This window comes from Vidua macroura, chromosome 5 (assembly GCF_024509145.1).
Source record: "Vidua macroura isolate BioBank_ID:100142 chromosome 5, ASM2450914v1, whole genome shotgun sequence".
Lineage (NCBI taxonomy): Eukaryota > Metazoa > Chordata > Aves > Passeriformes > Viduidae > Vidua > Vidua macroura.
In genome coordinates this window covers 63,848,169-63,868,744 of record NC_071575.1, presented here as the reverse complement: position 1 = coordinate 63,868,744, position 20,576 = coordinate 63,848,169, and the positions used below count along the sequence as shown (strand labels likewise).

Below are 20,576 nucleotides of genomic sequence, written 5' to 3'. Positions count from 1 at the left end.
TATTACTGGAGTTGTTGAGCCATTTCATTTCTCTTTTCCAAAGCTGGAAAAATTACAGTGATTTTGGTTAACTTTTGAAATTCTGGGTTTGAACTTCTGAAGACATTGTCTGGTATGATTTCTATGTCCATGGAAGTATTTGGTGATGGAAATGAGATTGGCATGTTCATGTCCTATGTTTGGGCCCTCAGCCAAATTACCACTGCCTGAAGGAAAGTCTCTGTTATTTTTTAAACTGGGAGACTCACATGTTCAGAGCAAACAAACAAACAAAGAGGCAAAGGAGTTCTACTGCAGTTGAAAATAATTCTTTTCCTGAGTGTGATACAGCATGAGGGCCATTTAAATACATTTTCAGTGCTATGGCCAGCCCAAATGCCTGCCACAATATAGCGAGAGCCATGTAATAATGTCTTTCATTCTCTCTCAATTTATGCAGAAGTGTTTGACTTGCCCTGGCGAGCTTTGTAGGAAGCAAGGAGAATGTCTCTTTGTGAGAGATTTATAAACATGTCCTTGAAGACTGAACAGAGAGGGGCATGTTCTGCTGGGGAGCTGGCAGTTTTTCTAATCTTTGTCACATTCAACTATTGTTGTGTTGTTTCACCTTAATGTGACTCTCTCCATCATGTTCTCTCCCCTAAAACCTTGCAGTTCATTATGTGCAATTTTAATACAGTCTTTCCTGAATAAAGAAGTGCATGACTATTGACTTCAGAAAATAATTAAAGTATTTTTTGTGCTGTGACCTTACTGGTTTTGCTTAGTCATGCAATGAGGCTTTATTCTTTGAGAAGTGACAGGGTTTTACTGGCAATTTGGAGATCTTTTAGCAAAATATTAGTGATAAAAGAACTAAAAAATATTTAGATGTAAAAACCAATAGAAACTTGTATTCATTTAGGTAAAGCAATTTAATAACTTGTATTCCAATTAACTCCTTTTAGCAAGCTACAGAGCCTGCCAAATTGTATTTTGTAAGACAAATAAGCATACCTTTCCCAATAACATCCTTTATGGCTATTTGAGATGAGCATTTGCTAATTTTGTTAGACTACTAGGTGGGAGGCTTGGAGAAGGAAAAGTTAGTTCCAGGGTGCCAAATCTATTTAGTGATAAGGCAGTGATTGTTGAGAGAGATGTCTCAGCCTAGCTAAGTGGTCATGAAAGGAGTATTGAAATAATAAAAACATTCATAGATTTACCTTGTACAGATAAGTATTACTGGAGTTGTTGTGCTATTTAATTTCTCTTTTCCAAAGCTGGAAAAATTACAGTGATTTTGGTTAACTTTTGAAAATCTGGGTATCATTTCCCTGTGTTGTGCTGAACTGCTGCAGTGCTACAGTGAATTAAAGAAAAGGGTAGTAGGCAACAAATAAATTATGCACACACCTCCTAAATAATTAATGAACATTAGACTGTTCCTTGGTAGTTGAGACAGGTCTCACACTTCAGGAAAATAAAGAAGTGTGTGAAGTTCCAAGTAATTTCTGATGCTGTTTGTTTAGGAGCTTGCAGGATAAATCTTTCACTAGCAGTTGAAGCAGGGTAGATTGGTGCTCCCAGCCCTGCCATGGAGCAAAACAAAGAAGGGGAGAAAGAAAGTCACTGACTCAGGTCTGTGTGGAATCTTGTGTAAATCTCAAAGGGTTTTATTTTGGGTGAGAGTTGTTCTGAATTTATTCTTTTGAAATCACTGACAAATACAAGTTGTGAAGCCAGCCTTGGTCAGGCTTTCTTGGTGGTAGGACCCACAATGCCTGTTATAAAATGATGCTCCTATCTCTTGCAGTGATGATCTTGTTATGTGATTCAGACTTTTGAATTTTTCTGATAGCTGGTGCTGGAGAAGAAAGATGAAAATGTTTATTTTTTTTTCCTGAAAATGTCCCACTGTCCAATGCTTTGATAGACTGCAGCTTTCAAACCATTCAAACTTGGGGATATGGGAATAACTTCCCTATGAAAATTGGGTGTGTGAAAAATGTGAGTGCTTTCAAATTGGGGTTTATAGGGTCAAACATTTGCTGGAAAAACCAATTAGATACAGGGATAAAAGTGCAAATTTTCCAGTTTCTCAATGCATTACCAGTATATCTTACTGTAACTTTGCTCTCCATTGGGCATAGCACAAGAAGGACACAGACCTATTGGAGTGAGTCCAGCAGGACACAAAGATGATTAGAGAGATGGAACATCTCTCCTATGAGGAAAGACTGAGACAATTAAGGTTGTTCATCCTGGAGGACTTTGGGGAGACCTTATGGTGGCATTTCAGTACCAAAAAATGGCTACAAGAGAGTTGGAAAGAGACTTTTTGCAAGGGCATGTAGTGAGGGAGAATGGCTTTAAACTGAAAATCAGTAGGTTTAGATTGGGTGATAAGAAGAAATTTTTTACTGTAAATGTGGTGAGACACTTGCAAAGGGTGCTCAGGGAAACTGTGGATTCCTGAAAGTGTTCAAGAAAAGCTTGGATGGGGCTCTGAGCAATCTGGTCTAGTGCAAGGTGTCCCTGCCCATGGCTGTGAGTTTGGTACCCGATGATCATTACGGTCCCTTCCAACTCAGGTCATTCTGTCATTAAGTCAAATAAGATATTGTCTTTCTGGTTGGTGGTTGTGTGAATGCAGTATGACATCCCCCTTACCTTCTGCTGAGGTTGTTCAATCACAGCCTGTTAGGAACCAAATTTCACTAAGGGCTTAAAAATATAAGAGAATCAGCACAACAGGACTTGCCCTTATATATCTGGTCAGTGCAATCTCCATGTCATCCCTGTCATCCATCTGCTTCAAACCTGCGTTAATTGAATACATCTTTCACTCTGCCTCTATGTGAATTTTCTTGTGACTCTCGTAGTGTTTGTTTATCATGATGAGTGAAAAGATTAATTACTATGAAATGGCATTTTTGCAGTGAACTACTGCTTTCTCCAAATTTTAGATTTTTTGCTTAATTGAAACTCCAAGTGAAAAGGGTTTATACTAAATTTTTCCTATTGCTTTCACCATTAAGTAGGAAATAAAGAGCAATTGTGTAAAAAAACCTGGAAAAAAAGAGACCAGAAATAATTGAACAAAAGAAATTAAACAATCAAAAGTTAAATTTCCAGTCTTGATTCGAACCATCTGGATCTATAAAATTGATTTTTACTCTTGCCTTGTCTGTAGGACTGGTCACGACAATTTACCTCCAAAATATTTTGGTGACTGCAAATTCAATGTGTTTCAGAGAAAAAGGAATGACATTCTGAAGTGATCAATTGTAGAATAAAATGTCTTTATTTCCAAATTTATTTGATTAATAATTGGCTAATTGGTTTATAGGCCAGTTTTACTATTAAGATATGTCCAAAAAAAATCCCCCCACCAACCCCCCCCTCCAACCCCAAAACTTAAACTAACTCAAAAACCCCAGAAAACCCTCAAAAAGAGATTTCTGGGTTTATCCAGAGATAAACTTTTTGTGTAGCTCTTTTGAAAATTGAGCACCTCAAAAGTATTCAGACTACAATCTGAGTTGACTAGGATCTGTCATCTGTTGCAGTAGTTTTCTGCTCGTGGTGCACTGATTTTTTAAAAATAATCATTACTATATGAGGAATAAAGCTTATTCCAATTGTTCTGTTACTGGTGGAAAGGAATGACTGCTGAAGGAAAAAAAAAACAACAAACAAAGACCCAACATAAATTTCGTAAAATTTGTAAGTGCTGAAAAGCTGTGGCAGCTTATGGGACATGCCTGATGACAATTTGCATCTATAACTGTAGTTGTCAGAAAAGTTTTTGTGGTACTTATCAGCTACAAGCACCAGAGATAAAATGTGGTGCGTTTCTTTAAGGTCTCCCAAGCTTTAACCCCAGAAAGCTGGCGGGGCTGGCAGGCTCAGTCTGCTCGGCAGTTTTTTGGCTCTCGTGCTGGACGGCAGCCAGTGCATTAGTGCTGGACCCGTTCCTGCCTGAGCCTGGAATGACTCCCTGGGAGACAGCACAGCCCCCACCAGGCAGTGCTACAGAGGCAAAGTACTTGAGTAAACTCAGGCCATCTGTTGGCTGCATAAATTAGTTTTCTCTATTTGCTGTAACGTATCCACCTTTTTTTTTCTTTTTTTTTTTTTTTCCTTTTTTCCCCTCCAAATATTGTATTTTTTCTTTATACAGTTCTAGTAGGACAGGGATAAGCAAATGCACTTTTTGCATCTTTTTTCTTCCTTCCTTCTTATGGTTACATGCTTTTCACTGTAGTGTCTTTGATTAACAAATAAAATTATCTCCTTCATATACATGTTCTGCTTTGTAAATAGTTAATGGCTCCTCAGAGATAACCATTATTCATGATAGAGGAGAAGCACATTTGTATTTCCCCTCTTCCCCATCTTTTTTCCCCATTTCCCCTTTTGTATTTCTACTTTTCCCTCTTTTCCTCTTACTTGTTCCTCCTTCTCTTTCGTTGTGAATACTAATACTATCATATGAATAAATAGAAAAGGGACTAAACTGATTAAATTAGCATAACTGAAATGAATTAATTCAATTGGTATGTTTGTATTTCATCTTTCAGGGAAGAATTCAATTCAGCAATAACTATTTTACATGAAATTCAATCATTTTACAGGATGTCCATTTTACTGCTTTCTTAGCACTCCGTGGGAATCTGATTCCTTGAGCATTTTGCAGTCGGTTAGTTTGTCTCTAAAACTGGTCAATTTTGAAGACTTATTAAATGATTTTTAGTGTCAGCTTCTACCTCTCAGACAAAAAGGTGAAGTACTTCTTTCACAGGGGCCATTTGGATTTTCCTAGCAGTAGTCATTATGAAGCTCCAGTAAGAACAGATGACATCTTGGTGCCTCTTCTGTCAAGTCACTTGGCTTATTTTGAATGTGCACTGTCATTTTGATTTATTTCCATTTTTTTTCTTTTGCAGATTTATTTGAAAAACGCAGCAATGTATACTGTAGAAGCAAACAACCCTCGTCAGCTAGTGGAAATTGCAGCCAGAGACATTGAAAAACTTCTAAGTAACAGGTCTAAAGCCTTGGTGGTGAGTACTAATGGGTTAAGTTTTCTATTTAGTATTTTAAAATATCTTTATTTACTATTGAAACTTGTTTTCATGGTTATTTTTACTGCCTATACACATTGGGGCAGTGTCAGTGTGATGTGCATAAGACATGACATGTAGAAAGATGGCTCCTGACTTTATGGTAAAAATGAACTCGTTTGTTGGCATAGGACAGATGTTTTTAATATTGACCGACAGATAGGAGCCATGGCCAAGTAAGAAATTAAGTTATAAATAGATTGGAAAATATTCCTCTAGGTGACGCACATGAATGTTTATGACTTGAAGATCACTGTTCTCTATAGTCAGTAATGAGCTTGGGGAAACAAAAAACAGGGGTTTGTTGTTTTTTTTTTTTTTTTTTTCTGATTTGCTTATTTAACCTGTATTTCAATCATATTTTGTGTGAAGGCCATGCTTACAATTCTTTATGCTTTAAATAAAAAGTATCTGTTTCTTTAAAGTGCTTTTGCCAGCAGTCCCTTTCTCTTCTATCCTGTAAGGCACTAGACCTGGGTAATTGCTTTGTATGATTCCTACTCACATCACTCTCACCAGTATAAGAATTTGAAGTGCTTTTCAGAAGATACTGACCAAACACTCATGGAGGCATCTGGATGAATTAATAAACACACTTTGTTCAGAGTAGAACTATTAGAAATAGGTTTAAAGGATGGAAAAGCAGTCTGGATTTCCTTGGGCAATTACATATTTACATAGGCTTACAGATGAGTTTGAATGTATCATTTAAAGTGAAAGAGAGGAGAAAGAGAGATTAATTCACCTAACTGTAGATGTCTCCTCAGCTTGTTGTCCTAAGCTCATTTTTTTGTTCAATGGAATAAAACAGGCACTCCTCAGTCAGGACTGACCTGACATTTTCTGAGTAAGACTTTAAAATGGGATGAACTGTAGCCGAGAAGAACATCTCTCTTTCTCAGCTGGAGAAGCCTCAAATCTAAATGTCTATATTGTAAGTGTGAAAAGCTGGGTGAGATGAGTTCCACCCAAAGAGTCCTTTTATCAGTACAGTTTTATGCAACTGAAGAATCAGTGTGAGTGAAACTGCTGCTGCTGCCCTGAGGACTCGCTGTCTTGTAGGCAATGAAATTTTGCACAGTCTGTTGTCTGTGCATAGGTACCACAAGAGGTATCCATTGTCCTGCCTTTGGCTCTTAGCAGGATTTAATTCTTCCAGTTACTATTGTTTACCTAATACACAATGTGCATCAGTGTTATCTGGGCCAGAGCTTCTCTAATTCATTCAAATTACTTGAAAATAGGTCTGATATTTTTCTTGTTTTCCTCTTTTTCCTCAGTGGACATGTGTTTATGTGGCATTCTAAGGACTTTATATTACTGTTACTAAATACTGCAAGTCATTTGCAGACCTTTGTGACTACATAATTTTCCCCACCATTTTCCCTTCAACTCATATAAGTTTGATGTTTTTAAATTATCACAGCAAAAACTTATATTTTCTCAAGACTCAAGATTAATGTAGGGGTTTTTATATATGTCTGTGGTAGTTTGATCTTTAAATTTTAAGAAAATTAAATAATTATCTCATGCTTACTTTAAGAAATATTCCAGAACAGTTTTTCTGTGAATGTGGAAGAAAGGTGCTACCCTCACTTCAGGCAAACACATGGTCACATTTTGAAAAGGGCTTTATGATTCAGTTTCTGAGGTAAAAGAAGACTAAGTTAGGAGAAGGATGGTCTTTTGGTCCAGTAGCTCCTAACAGCTCGTATATTTATACTGACTTTTCTATTTGCAATTATCCTAGATGTATGCCAGAACTTTCAATGACTTCTGATTTTAAACCTTCCTGTACGTTTTTTTTTTTATACACATTTATTATCTCCTGCACCTGATCTGTTGATTTCTACTAAGATGATTTCTTCACCTTCCATATATATTTGTCTTTCTGTTTTTTTCAAAGACTACCTTTATACTATCAGTTTATAAACTTAAGTAATGAGGCTGAGTTATTTAGCTGAAGTTTCAGTCTTCTTAAGTCTGACTTAAGTTCTGACATTTTCTCTGAAATCAGGAGTGGAATTGAATGGAACTATTATTGATGACTGCACTGAGGGTTTTACCATTGGGGCTAATATGAGTCAAAGTGTTAATTAAGACCTGAATCCTGAAAAGAGTATGATGCAAGGGCATCAGACATCCTCCAGTGATGCCATGAGGGAGGTGCCAGTGAATTACATAAACAGTGTTATTGTTCAGAGACCAGCATACCTCAGGGATGTCATGTTTTCCTCTAGGCATGAGACATGAACAAACTTTGGGCAGTGTCATAATAAACAAATATCAGTGATGACTTTTCTAATAATAAGTTGCCTTCCCTTGAGCCATAAGATCACCTTTAAATTAGAAATATCTCTTGTATTCTGAATTATTTGTGTTTTCATGTAACTATGGGCTAGAAAAATCTCTAGCAATGAGAGAAAAATTACCAGGTAAATGGGTATGAGTTTCTGTTTGACAAAAGCTTAAAACTGGTGGTTGAAATAGGTATCTAGCTGAGGATGGACAAAACTGATCTGAACTCACAGGGCTTTCCTAGGTTACTCTTACTAGGAAATGTAATGCATAGACGAAAAAGTTAGGATGAAAAGAAAATGGAAAATTTTGTAGCAAAGTGCAGTGGAGAAGAGAGTAGTATGAGTAGTAAGGAGGGAGACAGGCAACAGCCTCCCCCTATAGTGAAGAGTGTCAGACTGTCTTGCAGTGGAGCCTGTTGTTGAAATAGTGAGCATTTCTTTTATAGCTTTCTGCTGTTTACTGTTGTGTATTTGCCTGGCCTAGCCCTACAGAACCCCCCCTCTTTCAATATAATGGACTCCCATGTGCAAATAGGAACAAATGTGAAAGGAACAAGGAGTTGGGCTCGATGATTCCTATGGGTCTCTTCAAACTCAAGATATTTTATAATTCTACAGTTTCATGATACTACAGAGAAGTTAATATTCAGTCTCTGTGTACCTTACTAAATGGTGGGTACAGATAAGCTGTGCTACATTGCAACCTGCATCCTCAGGTGTGTACTGGCAGATGGGTGGAGGTTTCACTGAAAATGTACCCTGCAATAACTATTGGCAAAACTCACAAAGCCTTTCCTAGCATACCAACAAATACTATGCCTAGCCCATTCAGCTGTCTGGCTGTCTGTTCATTTTTGCTGGACTTAGCTACAGTTTTAGCATTCCTACCTAGTTCATGAGTGCAATAGATTTCTGGAGCTAGGTAGATCATGCTAATGGATCAGAATATTTTCATTCAAATGGAAGATTTGGAAGATATTAATACTTATTTGATGAGTATCATTAGAAACACTAAATAGAGTATCTGATGTTGTACTATATTTATAAAACATGGTTTGGGGAATTACAGATATTTCCTCATTGACTATACAAAATTAAACCCTTCTAAGTTATTAATATAAAAGATGGATTACTAATACTTTTTTTTTATTGCTCATGTAAAATACTATACTAACTTTAATACTTGCCAAGATCCTAATATTTTTTTTGTCATACTTTAAAATTAGAAAGGTATATTTTAAATACTTCTGTTTTCTGTTATGCATTGTATCATGAGGGAATGAAGTATAATTTTGTTTATATAACATAGTCAATGTATAAAAAGTAATATTTGGTCCAGTGCTGCAGACTAATTTAAATAGCAGCTTCACTCCTGTGCAGTATGACGTTGGTAGCTGTGCAGCCCTTGGCTTTCCTCTCCCAATTGATCAGTACATTTTGGGGAGCATCTTGAATCTTCTACAGCAGGCAAATCTGCAGTTTTACCACTTCTTTTTGCTCAGATATTTGAATTGAATATAGTAAGCAATTTGTACCTTTTTGGTAGAAGAAAATTAAAGAAAGAAAATTAAGAATAACAGATATGTAGTAACAGTCTTTTCAAGCCCAGACTGCAGAAGTTTTAGGGAAAAGGATCAAAACATCCTATTTCTTGTTTTGTGGTAAGCACAACATTGTTTAGCTAAGATCATTTTCTGTACTCAAAAATCATTTAATGTTTTACTGTTTGTGCAATAGTTTGAGATTAATATTGATTATCCTCTTATCCAAAAGTAGAATTTATGCATATTCCCCTGCAAGTCTTTTCCACAATAAAATGCCTCCTTCTGGAAAGATTTGGTGTCAGGATATTATTGTCAACACTATGTTGTACACTCACAGTGCATTTATTAGTACACTTTTCTTCCATTACTGCTCATATTGTAAGGAAATAGCATAACCATTAGTGTAAAGTAAACACTCAAGCTCCACTAAAATGCCTTTCACTGGATAATGAGAATCAGTCATATTTTCACTGCCAAATTCCTGCCTATGATTTATTTGTTTTGCTTTGGGGACATTTGTGTCTGCTTTTAACTCATGTTAAGGTTGCTCAAGGGAAGGCTCTAGTCAGTCCCCTTGGCTTCTTGAGCTGTGTGTAGATAAAGATGAATTACACGCACATTTGCACCTTATTGTCTAGATTTCTTCAGACATCTCAACCAGAGGCATAATATCTTCACTCTACCCTCCTTGCCTAGATTTCTTAAGAAAACTGAGGAAGCTGGGTTTCCATGGAAACTGAGGCACAGATTGTGTGCTAGGAGACAGGTTCCTTCTACATGCTGTTGGGAAATGTCCAAGGTGCACAACTGTGTCTCTGAATGAGGAGCTCAGAATGTTTATCTGCTGGTTTAGATGCAATTTCAACACAGCTGTGCAAGTGTGTCCAAATCTCTCAGTATTTCCCTGCCTGCCTGAAATAAGGCTTCACTGTCTCACAATAAAACTGGGAAGCTTAAATGTGTTATATCATATTTTGAGGTTCCCAGGCAGAGATCCTATGCACTTTAAAGAGGGTTGGGAATTTTTGTGTAGCCTGAAAGACCTATAAAAGTAAAATAAATTTTGTAGGTGTGCTTGATGCTACTGTTTCTTGAAAGGTATCCTCACTCTAGCTTGAGTTTTGTTTTGATATCTAAAACCAACATAACATTCTCAAAACCACTCTGGGACACTTACCTTCTGATCTGCTAATCTTAAATTGCCTGTAGTAACAAGATAGCTTTCCATTCTTTAAAAATACTCTGTAGATAAATTTGAGTTCTCCACTCATTTAGCAGAACTTTGTCTGGACATCATCTGTTGACTTTGGGCCCTGTTACAACTCAGTCTCCTGAGCTCCACTAAGAATTCCAAGAGGCCTAAATAGTCACATCTCATAGCTGAATCCACCATTCCTGCAAGCTAATCTAAAGTTTAGAGCTGATCACTCTGTGATGCTTGGACCAGGTCTCTAAACTGCAAATATTTGTGAGTACACATGGATACATATCTGGATATGGACAGACTTCAACAGGTGCATTGAAATTGGTTCCTGACTATATTCCAGTATCCCTTCAATTCCAAATAGTAAATCCATTTACTTTTGTAAAGCCTGTGAGGACTGAAGTCCTTGCCTGAAAATAAGGTCATTCTCAGTGGTGTAGTTTGTATTTTCCTAAAGTTGATGGCAATCTGGGCTTCTGACTTCCCTCATTACTTTGCAAACAGTGACACAGTAAACACTGTGATTTTGTCATCAGGAGACACTGATGGACTAGGTCTTGAGTTGATGGAGGACTCTGATGTTTCCTGTTGGTTATTACACGTGTATGATATCCCATATAATCCACAGAGTTTACCCTTGAGTCGTGGTTGTATCAGAGGTTAATCAAGATAAAATGTCATTGCCTTCCTCTCTCTCCTAGATGATTTTAAGAATGTAAGCCTTCTTGAGAATTGATTTGAAAACTGATCTCAGTACAAAACAAAGAATCAACTATGTCTTGGCAGATATGCTACTATTCAATTTTTAATTTTTGGGTGTTTCTCTTCCTTTGACTCTGTCAGTTACAGGTAAAGTTAGACAATTTTATTGCAAAAGGCTGAAGTTGGAGAAATTCAGAGAAGGCGAATATAATGAACTGTGCTTAGTCTCTCAGCAAAAAACTATTTTCCACATTTTGTTAGTATTTTTTGTTAGTTCTATGAAATGCTGAACATACTGGAGTAAATTACCAGTTCAAAAGATGAACAAAGTTTTGTCTATGCATGTTTTTGTGTCATGCACAGAGGTTTTATGTTGTTTTTCACTCTAGCATTTTAATTTTTGTCTTGAAATTGTTTGGCTGTGCCTGCTTCTTTGTTTTAATATTTCAAAATATTTTATTTTATTAACTTTTAATTTCTAGCTGGGAGTTGCTCTTTAGCTATAGGAAAAGATTACACAAAGTGTGTACCAGCATCATAAAGCAAATGGCTTTAATTACAGTGACCCTCCCAGAAAAATGCTTACACTTTGGAACAATACAACTAAAATACACTTTCCTCTGTCTAAGGACTGTAAGATCATGCACACATGCCATGTGTTTTTACATTACACTATGTCTTGGTTCTTTAACTCTTTTCTGTTACATATTTGGTAGAATTTTACAGTGTTAGGAATTCAGGTCTATTCACATGTTTACTTTTTATATCTCCATCAATTCTCTACATACTAAGTAGCTCACTGAGGTGGAAAATTTTTAAATTTTATTTCTGGATGCTTCCTGTGAGTATTTAAAATAGACATTGTCATCTCCCTGTTGCAGCATTAGATTTAGATTTCAGTCCATGGCTAGAGTTGGTCTAAATAGCTTCTTTAGATATGGCAGGAACTTCACAGGTGAGTTTAAGACTAATGCTCTGCTAATTTTGAAATTACCCTCACTGGAATTTTGCACACTAGCAGGAAAAGTTTTGGATATGCTCTTTTAGACTACAATACTGAATCTATTAGCCTGTATGAACATTGTTTAAATCTCCAGATGTGAATGTAGTCTATTTTGAAAGTCAGCTGTAGTTGCTGAAGCAAATGTGTTTTGGAATGACAGCTAGTGAGACGCAACACTTGTGAAGTCAAACATTTGTCAACTTGTCCACATGTCAGATGTTTGAATTTGTTTTTGCTTGTCTTGCCTAGAGTCTTGTATTTTTAACTGAAATCCACTTTGTGTGGATGCAACATTATGCCTCAGAGGATAGATTCACATAACTCACATACCTTGCAAGGCACCATAAAAGTCTGGAGAAATAAATCAGAGGGCTTGCAGTGAAGGTTCTTATGAATATTGCCTGTTTCCATGCTTTTCTTTTCACATTTGACTTGATTTGCCTTCTTCAAATCTTGTATTCTTGTTGACAGATAAAGAGGAGGTCATCTCCCCACCTTCCTCATAGATAGCCACAGTCATAATTTTGATTTCTGTGGCCCTGAACTCTACATAATGCTGCAATGGCATCAAGTCTGTGAGCTTAGAGAGACACCTGCTGAATCGCCATCCTGCAGCACAGTGTATTGCACTTGGAGCTTTAACTGTGACTGAGACAAAGTAAGCTAAAAAGTGCTTGTGGCAAATAATATTATTTGATGACCAGCTTCACAATGTGACTTTTTTTTTTCCTTACACAGTAAATTGTCACTGTTAGCATAGTTTTGTTGCATTCACATTTCACAGGAAGAAAAATACGAGGCATTGATAACTTTAGCAGTTCTTTCCCATTTAGATCCCTTTATATATTCACCTGTGCAAATTCACTTACAAACTAAATGACCATGGTTAATCTTGCAGACGTTTTGTTGCAGATTTTTTTTTTTTTACTTCTTGTGAGAGATTCTTCCTAAATTTGTTACAAGCAGGTTTCTTTGTCTAGGTTTATGAATACTGAAGTTTCATTTGTGAAAGATGTTCTGCAGGCACATGGCCTCATTAATGCCAGCATCACCCTAAGCTGGGGGTTTGAATGTGAAAGGTGAAATACTGCTCAAACAAGCCTTGGTTTCTTTTGGTTTTAAAGTTTCTTTTTCAGCTTTGGAAGCTCAATATAGAAAATACAACAATGTAACCTGTAGTTCTTTTTCTTGAATTAGTTCCAGTTTTTGTCTCTAGGGCTTTGCTAGCCTTCTTACCCTCAGGCAGCTTCTTCTCCTGAAGTTATTTTTGTTTTCTTGTATGACTTTCTGGCTGATAAGTGAAGAGATGTGTTTTCTTCCTTATTTCTTGGTCTGATGCCTTCCATTCAGATCATGCCCAAAAAACACACTGATGGTTTTTCTCTGTGGCTAGTTGAAAATTTTACAGAAGAATGATTTTCCATGGTAAACCAGATTTTTCAACTTATAATATTACATAGAAGTAGTTTAGTTTGCAAGTGTCGGCTTCCATACCATTGTGCTGTCTAGTCAACCCTCTCAAGACTCCTTATTTTTTCTTCAGTCACTACATTTACATTTTCAACCACAATAAAATCAAATTTAAATTTTTTTTAAATCCTCTGTGAAATGAAAATCCCACTTACTTGCTAAATGCTCTGTTAAACATTTTGGAGAAGTGCAAGTGTTGTTTTCAGAGATGCAAACTTGCACACACTCATTATACATAAACTGTGGTACAGTAGTTGTGTGTTGTACACAACCCTAAGCCTGCATTCTGCCTTTGTGAGGCTTTTTTTTTGCCCCAAGAGTGGGTTAAATTTGTGACTCTAACTTCTGTTGTATTTCAGAATCTTTGCTTTAAAAGCATTGATACCTGACTGCATGCATGATTCCAGTATTTGTTTCAGTGGAACTCTTTGTACCCTTTTCTTGTCTTTCCACATTCTCCATATTAAAAGTTCAGATTAGTTTGCATTGATGTAACATCACACTAACTCATGCTGAATTGTTCACCCCATTCAACTAAAGTACTTTCCAGGGTACCTGAGTCAGTGTTTTTTAAATATGCTACGAAATCTGTACATTCCTGGGTTAGAGAGTTTTAGTAAGTTGTCAAAAGATTTGAATTGTAATTCTGTTCAATTTTTACTTCAGAGAGCAGAATTAAAGCACAAATGCAAAATTAAAGCTATGCTATTTAAAATGGATTCCTTCCTAATTGTTATGTACACGTTATGATAAAATGCTCAAATGTTTTTTCCCACCATTTCTTGGTCAAATTTTTAGTGAGATTGAGCTGAGTGCAATAATAGTTACTGTGCTGCCAGAGTAATATTGAATTTAGAAATGCCAGTTTTGAATGATGAAGTATGTAAAAGCATCAGACTTTCAACTTAAGTAGAACTTTTGCTGCAGTGAAAAACTATTGAATTGCATAATGAACATCAGAATCTGTCCTTTGTACAAGCAAAAGATAAACCCCTGCTTTTGGATTGGTTTCTGGTCATATAATTTAATAAATTGGCATTCAAGAATGAGTAGTTAAACAGTATGTTCTTTTAAACAGACTTCTTAATATTTTTTTTTTCCTTTCTGTAAATGGTAGTGTTTTCTGAGTGTTATGGTACCTATCTACAGCATGGCCATAATGCTTATTCTATAGCTGCAGTGTCCTTAAATGCACTATTAGGTCTGGATAACAGTGTGTTCAGTAGTGTAACACATTTTCTGGAATATTTGAATTTTTCTTCAAGCATTTTGGTAGCACACTTTGTGCCAGTATTTCAGGAGTGCAGTTAATTGGACCCCTCAGGAAAGAATGCAGGTAAATCCTAGTAAGCTTTAAAGGGATCAGATCAGCTGTTTCCAATCCTTGGACACAGCTTGCTGCAGAGTTAGTTAAGAAGAAATACTGAACTTCATGAAAGTATGAAGCTGTTTCATAAAGGGTGTTCACCTGGCATCTTTCTTTCATGTTTTTTCTTCCTTATCAGTTTAAGGTGTCCACCTGTCACCTTTGTTGCACCTTTTGGGCTTTGTAGTGAAATTTCTATGTTAAAACTTTCCTTAAGAGAGCTTCTGTCAGCTTTCTTTGCAGCACTGACTTTTGATGCACTTGTTAGTACGAAAAGCAAAATTCCACAGGAACCCAGCAAGTTCTTTGTACCAGAAGTCTATGGTAAAACTTAGAAAGCAGAATATGGGAAAGAGGGGAAGCATAAACTGTTTTTTGCTATTTTTTCAAAGTCTAATTTTCTGTGATCCAACTGTGAATTTGCTGATAAACAAATGTTCAACTTCAAAAAGCTTTATTAATCAGTAGAAGCTGAGGTACTCCATATGTGTTTTATGTTAATCCTTTTGTTGGATTAAAAGATTCCCTTTGATGGGGAAGCTTCAAGAAACAAGGTGATGACACATTTTATCATGTGTCAATGTGATGAAGATGTGGTTTCTTCAAAGTCCAAGGACTATCCAGGAATATTTTTTGCCCCCTTTTATGAAGTTGCTTGACAGATACAAATGGATGCTCTTCAACTTAATTCCTAAAGGGATCAGATTTATTATATATTGAGATTTGATTTATGAATTCACATGGAGACAGAAGGGATCCTCAGTGGACTCTCTATAAATGTGTTCACTTGTTTCTTCCTACAGCACAGTTGGATAGAAGACTCTTTGCATGAACTCCAAAGACTGAAAAGTGCCCCATATATGCTTGATTGTAACACAGCTGACCGTCCTCGAGGAGTCATCTAGGTCCAAATTCCACCTTTGGCATTTGGACATATGAGGAGCACAGCTGAAGGACAGATATATATGTGCTAAGCACAAGATGTCTTACATAGATGAAACTGAAATCCTCTGTCTGGAGCATCGCATTTGGGTCAGTGTTGCAAGATGACACTTTAATTTTTTAAGGATCAGAGACTGCAATCTTCTGATTAGGATTGGTAGCTGCAGAGATCTTGTGTGTGTTTTGCTTTGTTTTGTTTTGTTGTTGTTTTGGTCAGAGGTTTTTTATATGTTTGAAAGAGGATTCTATAACTCAAATGGCTGTTTAAGAAACCAGGAATCTGAGATGACGTTTATCTTCAGTCTAAGAAAGTTTGTTTGTCTCCTACCTCCTAAAATACTTCTATGATAGAATTACAAGCTAGATGGAATGAAAATGCCCTGCTGGTCCTTAGTTATTCCTTCATCTTACCAGTGCTGAGCCAGTGTGAGGAATGGAGGATTCACAGAACAAGGAGGCTGGGTAGCACAGGAGAGCTTGGATCTTAGTTTTTACAACCCTCAATTATGAGAGTAAAATATTTTCCCATTGCTCTTGCATTGCTTCAAACATCATCACCATCTTCTTTATATTGCAGGATGCTTCAAAAAAGTAAGCCAGTGGGTCAGGAGGCATGTGAGGCAGAGCACCTCAGTGTTAGGCATTACAGATGGGTATTTGGAGCATAAGGAACTGCTCTTGCACTTCTGCTAATGCCCAAAAGTCAGGCACACAGTTAACCTAGGGAAGCCTCTATTCAGCTTCCTTCAGCTCTTGATGTTAGGTTTCCCTTTGTAATGTGTTTTTCTTTTTGGGCTACCTTCTCCTTAGTTTTGTTCTGGTATCTTAATTTATATTTTTTAAGAAATATTATTTTATTCTTTCCCTTTATAAATTATTTCTTTTATACTTTTCATGCTGTATTTACCAAATTCTGCTTATTTTGCAAACACAAAGCCAGTCAATTTCTTATTTGAAGTTGATGGATGTGATCTTTGTCAAACAAAACCCCTATCAGTAGAACGTATAGAGCACTATTTCTCAAGAGGGGGGGAATGAATCCCCATGTTTCAAAGGTTTGCATTTGAGTGTAGCTGTCAAAGATATTCACTTTTATTTAATATTAATTTTTAATTGCCTAAACATTAATATTGATTTGAAACTAGTCTCACAAACAGAAATCATTTAAAAGCCACTGCTGTTGGGTGATTACGAAATATAACAAAAAAAAGTGTGATGATATGTACTTCAGGTAGGAGAAAATGCAAATTTTTGTAATTTTGTTTAATAGTTCTTTTGTGGTCTGTATCATGCATAAAAAAGCATTTTGAATTCCTAGTGAGGTTTTAGGTGTTTTGGTTGGTTTGTTTGCTTCTTTTTCCTTTTCCTTTTCCTTTTTCTTGTCTTTCTGGAGTCCATTCCATTCCTTACAAGCTGAAAGAAATACACTGTTAGAGGTTTTATCACCTTGCCTATGTTTAGTTAACAGTGACATCATTAACTTGTTTCAAGCCTGCCTTTCTTAATAACAGGAGTAGTTCTGCCAATCTTTAGGTTAATATACCCTGAGACAAATTTTCCTTTTTTATAGAATTGTTTGGGGATTTAATTTATTTTCAATTCACTATTTCTTATTAAAACTTCAATAACCCTCCACTTGATTGTAATTAAAACTGCCCCTAGGCAATAAATTTTGTTCTATGCAAATATGACAGGTATAATTATGGAAAAGTCTACTTGTTCATACATTACTCCTTTTCATTTGGTGTTAAAATAAGTGATGAAGTAATTAATTTTTTTCCTTCAAATATCAGAACAAAATAGAACAACAGAATTTGTACTTTTCCTTGAGCCTAGGTTCATAATACACACTCCTGATCCTGTGAATTCTGAAATTATCTTCAGACCAAAGATAGGAAGTTCTTGGTTTGTGTTGTCTTGAATTAGTACAGGGAAAATGTTTCTGTGCAGTAGTGGGCTTACAAGAGCAGTGTGAAGAAGAGTGAGGGCATCTGGGCTCAGTCCTGGAGTTTGGCAGGTCTAATGAGGATGGGACAGTGGTGTTCCCCTCTAGATTCTTCCATTAACATCTTAATTACATCCAGCTCTGACATTTCTAAGGAAAAAAATATATATCTTTCTTAACATTCAGTTAACAAAACTGAAATTGATCAGTGGCTATGTTTCAAGGGTATTTCTTTGTTTTTATGGTGCAACCTGTTGCAGATGTCAGCAGGTTGCACTTTGTTGTGAAGGGGACTTTTTCCCCGCCACAAAGCTAGCAGGGAATGCTTGCCAAAACTGAAAAGGTCACAAAGATCCTTTAGGTCTTGCCCTCTTGTGCAGAAACCCCTTACATAATCCTTCAGCTTCAATTGCTGCTTGCACGCTGGCAATGGCCGTGTTCCTGCTCCTTGGCTCGTTATGCCGTCTCCAAGTTGGTTTGTGTTACAGCAGCAGTGACTCACTGATGCTCAGTCCACTGGAAAGCACTAACCAGACAGGCTCTGCTGCTAAATTCAGCGGCTATTCCCTGAGTGCCTTCCCTGAGTCAGTGCAGTGAGCAGTGATTTTGTTTTTCTGGATGTGTTTGGGCGGATGGTGCGGGAGTGGGCGGCAGTAACGCTCTCATTGCCGAGCAGGCAGTGAGCAATCCCCCTTGATGTTTGCTGTGCTGCTTCCTTCCCACCCCCCACCTTTTTTTTTTTTCTTTTTTTGTAAAGGTTTACATGTATTCTGAAGTTGTCAGGATGTATTTATGCTTTACCAGGTCTTTAAAAAAAATAATATGAATGAACAGAAAATGCTAGAGGAGCATGTTTACCTGTTCCCAAGGTGATAAAAGCAGATTGAGTTGAAATCCTAGGGGTGAGTATTTTCAGGTCAATTTCAAATAGAATCAGCCTTTAGCAACATAGAATATACTGACGTGTGTAAACCATGTGGCCCCACCAGGCATTTCCTCAGCATTTCCAATCCCTCTTTTTCACAGCATTGGTGACATGCCAGACTTCCCACTGGGTCAACAGAGCTGTCCTTCCCTTCTGGTCCCTCAATTATCCTTCCTCCCCCTTCTTCCCTCCCGAAAGCCTGCGTTCATCTTAAGGGTATTCCTTTCATAACCAGTGGTGGACAATGGAAGTCAAAGGATTACTGCATGGCATTTTGCAATTCTAGGGATACTATTTCGTCTCATGACACATTTCATGGGCTTCAGTTCTATGTAAAAAGATGATATCATATCCAAATGTAATGTAATATTAGGTAAAAATATGTGCATATAATGAAAGTAGAATAAATTTAAATTTAAGGTTATAATCTGAAAAAGTTTTCATTGAGAATTTATTGCTATTTTTTCCTCCCACAGTAGAAATCCAGATTGTGTAATTTTACCCTCAGTTATTATTTTCTGTATCTTCTGGTTTTTCTGCATATTTTCCCTGTACTCTGTATATTACAACCTCGACTCTTCATTTTCAAAATGCATCTTATTTTTAGACTTTCATTTTCTAAAGCCAGTGCTTGCTACAGCCAGTCTTTTCATCTGCTAAGAATATAGTAAGGAGGTGACTACAGAGGATAAAAATGAGGAAAAAAATTAACACTACGAAGTACAAACTGTGGTGTAGCATAACTATAACCATGTAGCTGGGAGAATGGAGCATGGGTACTACTACAAGGTGCTTTAGTTTTTTGATTTCATGCTATTAACCTTTAAATGAAGCACATTATTCTTTTAACTGATGTTGTACTGTTCTAATATTTCATAAAAGAGCTTTCCGTATTTGCAATAGATTCACATAAGATACATATTTGCATAGGTAATTGTTGCTGTATTGTAGGCAAAGTTTATGGCTGCAGGCTGCGTTCTGGATTTTGTTCTGAATAAAGTAAGGACTGTTTTAAGCATGCCATAGTATTAATGATTTTTTTTCCCCTTGAATCCAAGTTTACAGTATGACTTGTAATTAAAAAAAAAATTGTAATAGTGAATATAATAAGTGTAATGGAAGCACAAAATACAATTATGTTCATGTGGTACAAAGAAACAGTCCGCCGTCTGTTTATTCAGTCCATCTGTGGTTTATTCTAGATTTTGAGCTTCTATTAGTTTCTCACTGAAATCTTCTGTGAAGTGAGCACAATATTTCTAAACATGTATGTCTGCAAACAGTTTGAGTATTTCCTGCTTGAGATTACTTTATACTTATTCACTTTTTTTACCTATTGTTAAGAAATTTACTTTAAGCTTCTGCAAAATCCCTTCATGTAGGAGACCCCTTTGGTCTTAGTGTTTGGGGTTTGGTATTTTTCAACTTGGTGATCTTGAAAACAAGTAGGGATGTTTTGTATCTAAATATTGGTCCTATTCAGAATTGCCTTCCCTATTAATGTAAAATTTCACTCTCAGGATAAGGGAATAGTGTGATGTATGTCCTTGATGCAGTCAGGCTTTCTAAAGTGATATCAAAGGAGTTTATATGGAATGGAAGAATCTTGTCAGATTACCTGCATCTAAACTGAACAAGTGGTTCAGAATTTTTATATATATCACAGAATCACAGAACCAGCTGAGTTGGAAGGGACAATGAGTATCATAGAGTCCAGCTCCCAGCCCGGCACAGGACTATTCCCAAGAGTCACACCATGTGCCTTAGAGTATTCAAATGCTTCTTGTACTCTTCCAGGACTGGTGCTGTGACACACTCACATTCTTTAGAGCAGGTTTGAGCTTTGGAGACTTGCACAAGTTGCTATAAAACAGCTCATCTGTTATGTGCTTCTCTTAGTTTCATTACAACACAATACTGTGCTTGTTTTTTCCTTCTTTTTTTTTTTTTTTTTTTTTTTTTTTTTTTTTTTTTTTGTCTCAGTATTTAGTAACACTGTGCATAGTTTCATGAATTACTGTTAAAAGTCTTGATTAAGCTGTTTAATTGAAATACTTCTGTTAAGAC

The 20,576-nt window shown here is 36.6% G+C and overlaps 1 protein-coding gene across 1 annotated transcript in view; it reads left to right on the top strand.

The window, feature by feature from the left end:
- CACNA2D1 (calcium voltage-gated channel auxiliary subunit alpha2delta 1) overlaps positions 1-20,576 on the top strand; it is a 366,445-nt gene that overhangs the window by 66,605 nt on the left and 279,264 nt on the right. The window contains exon 3 of the mRNA XM_053977961.1: positions 4,932-5,048. Within this exon, the coding sequence (XP_053833936.1) occupies positions 4,932-5,048 (117 nt within the window). The remainder of the gene's footprint in view (positions 1-4,931; positions 5,049-20,576) is intronic.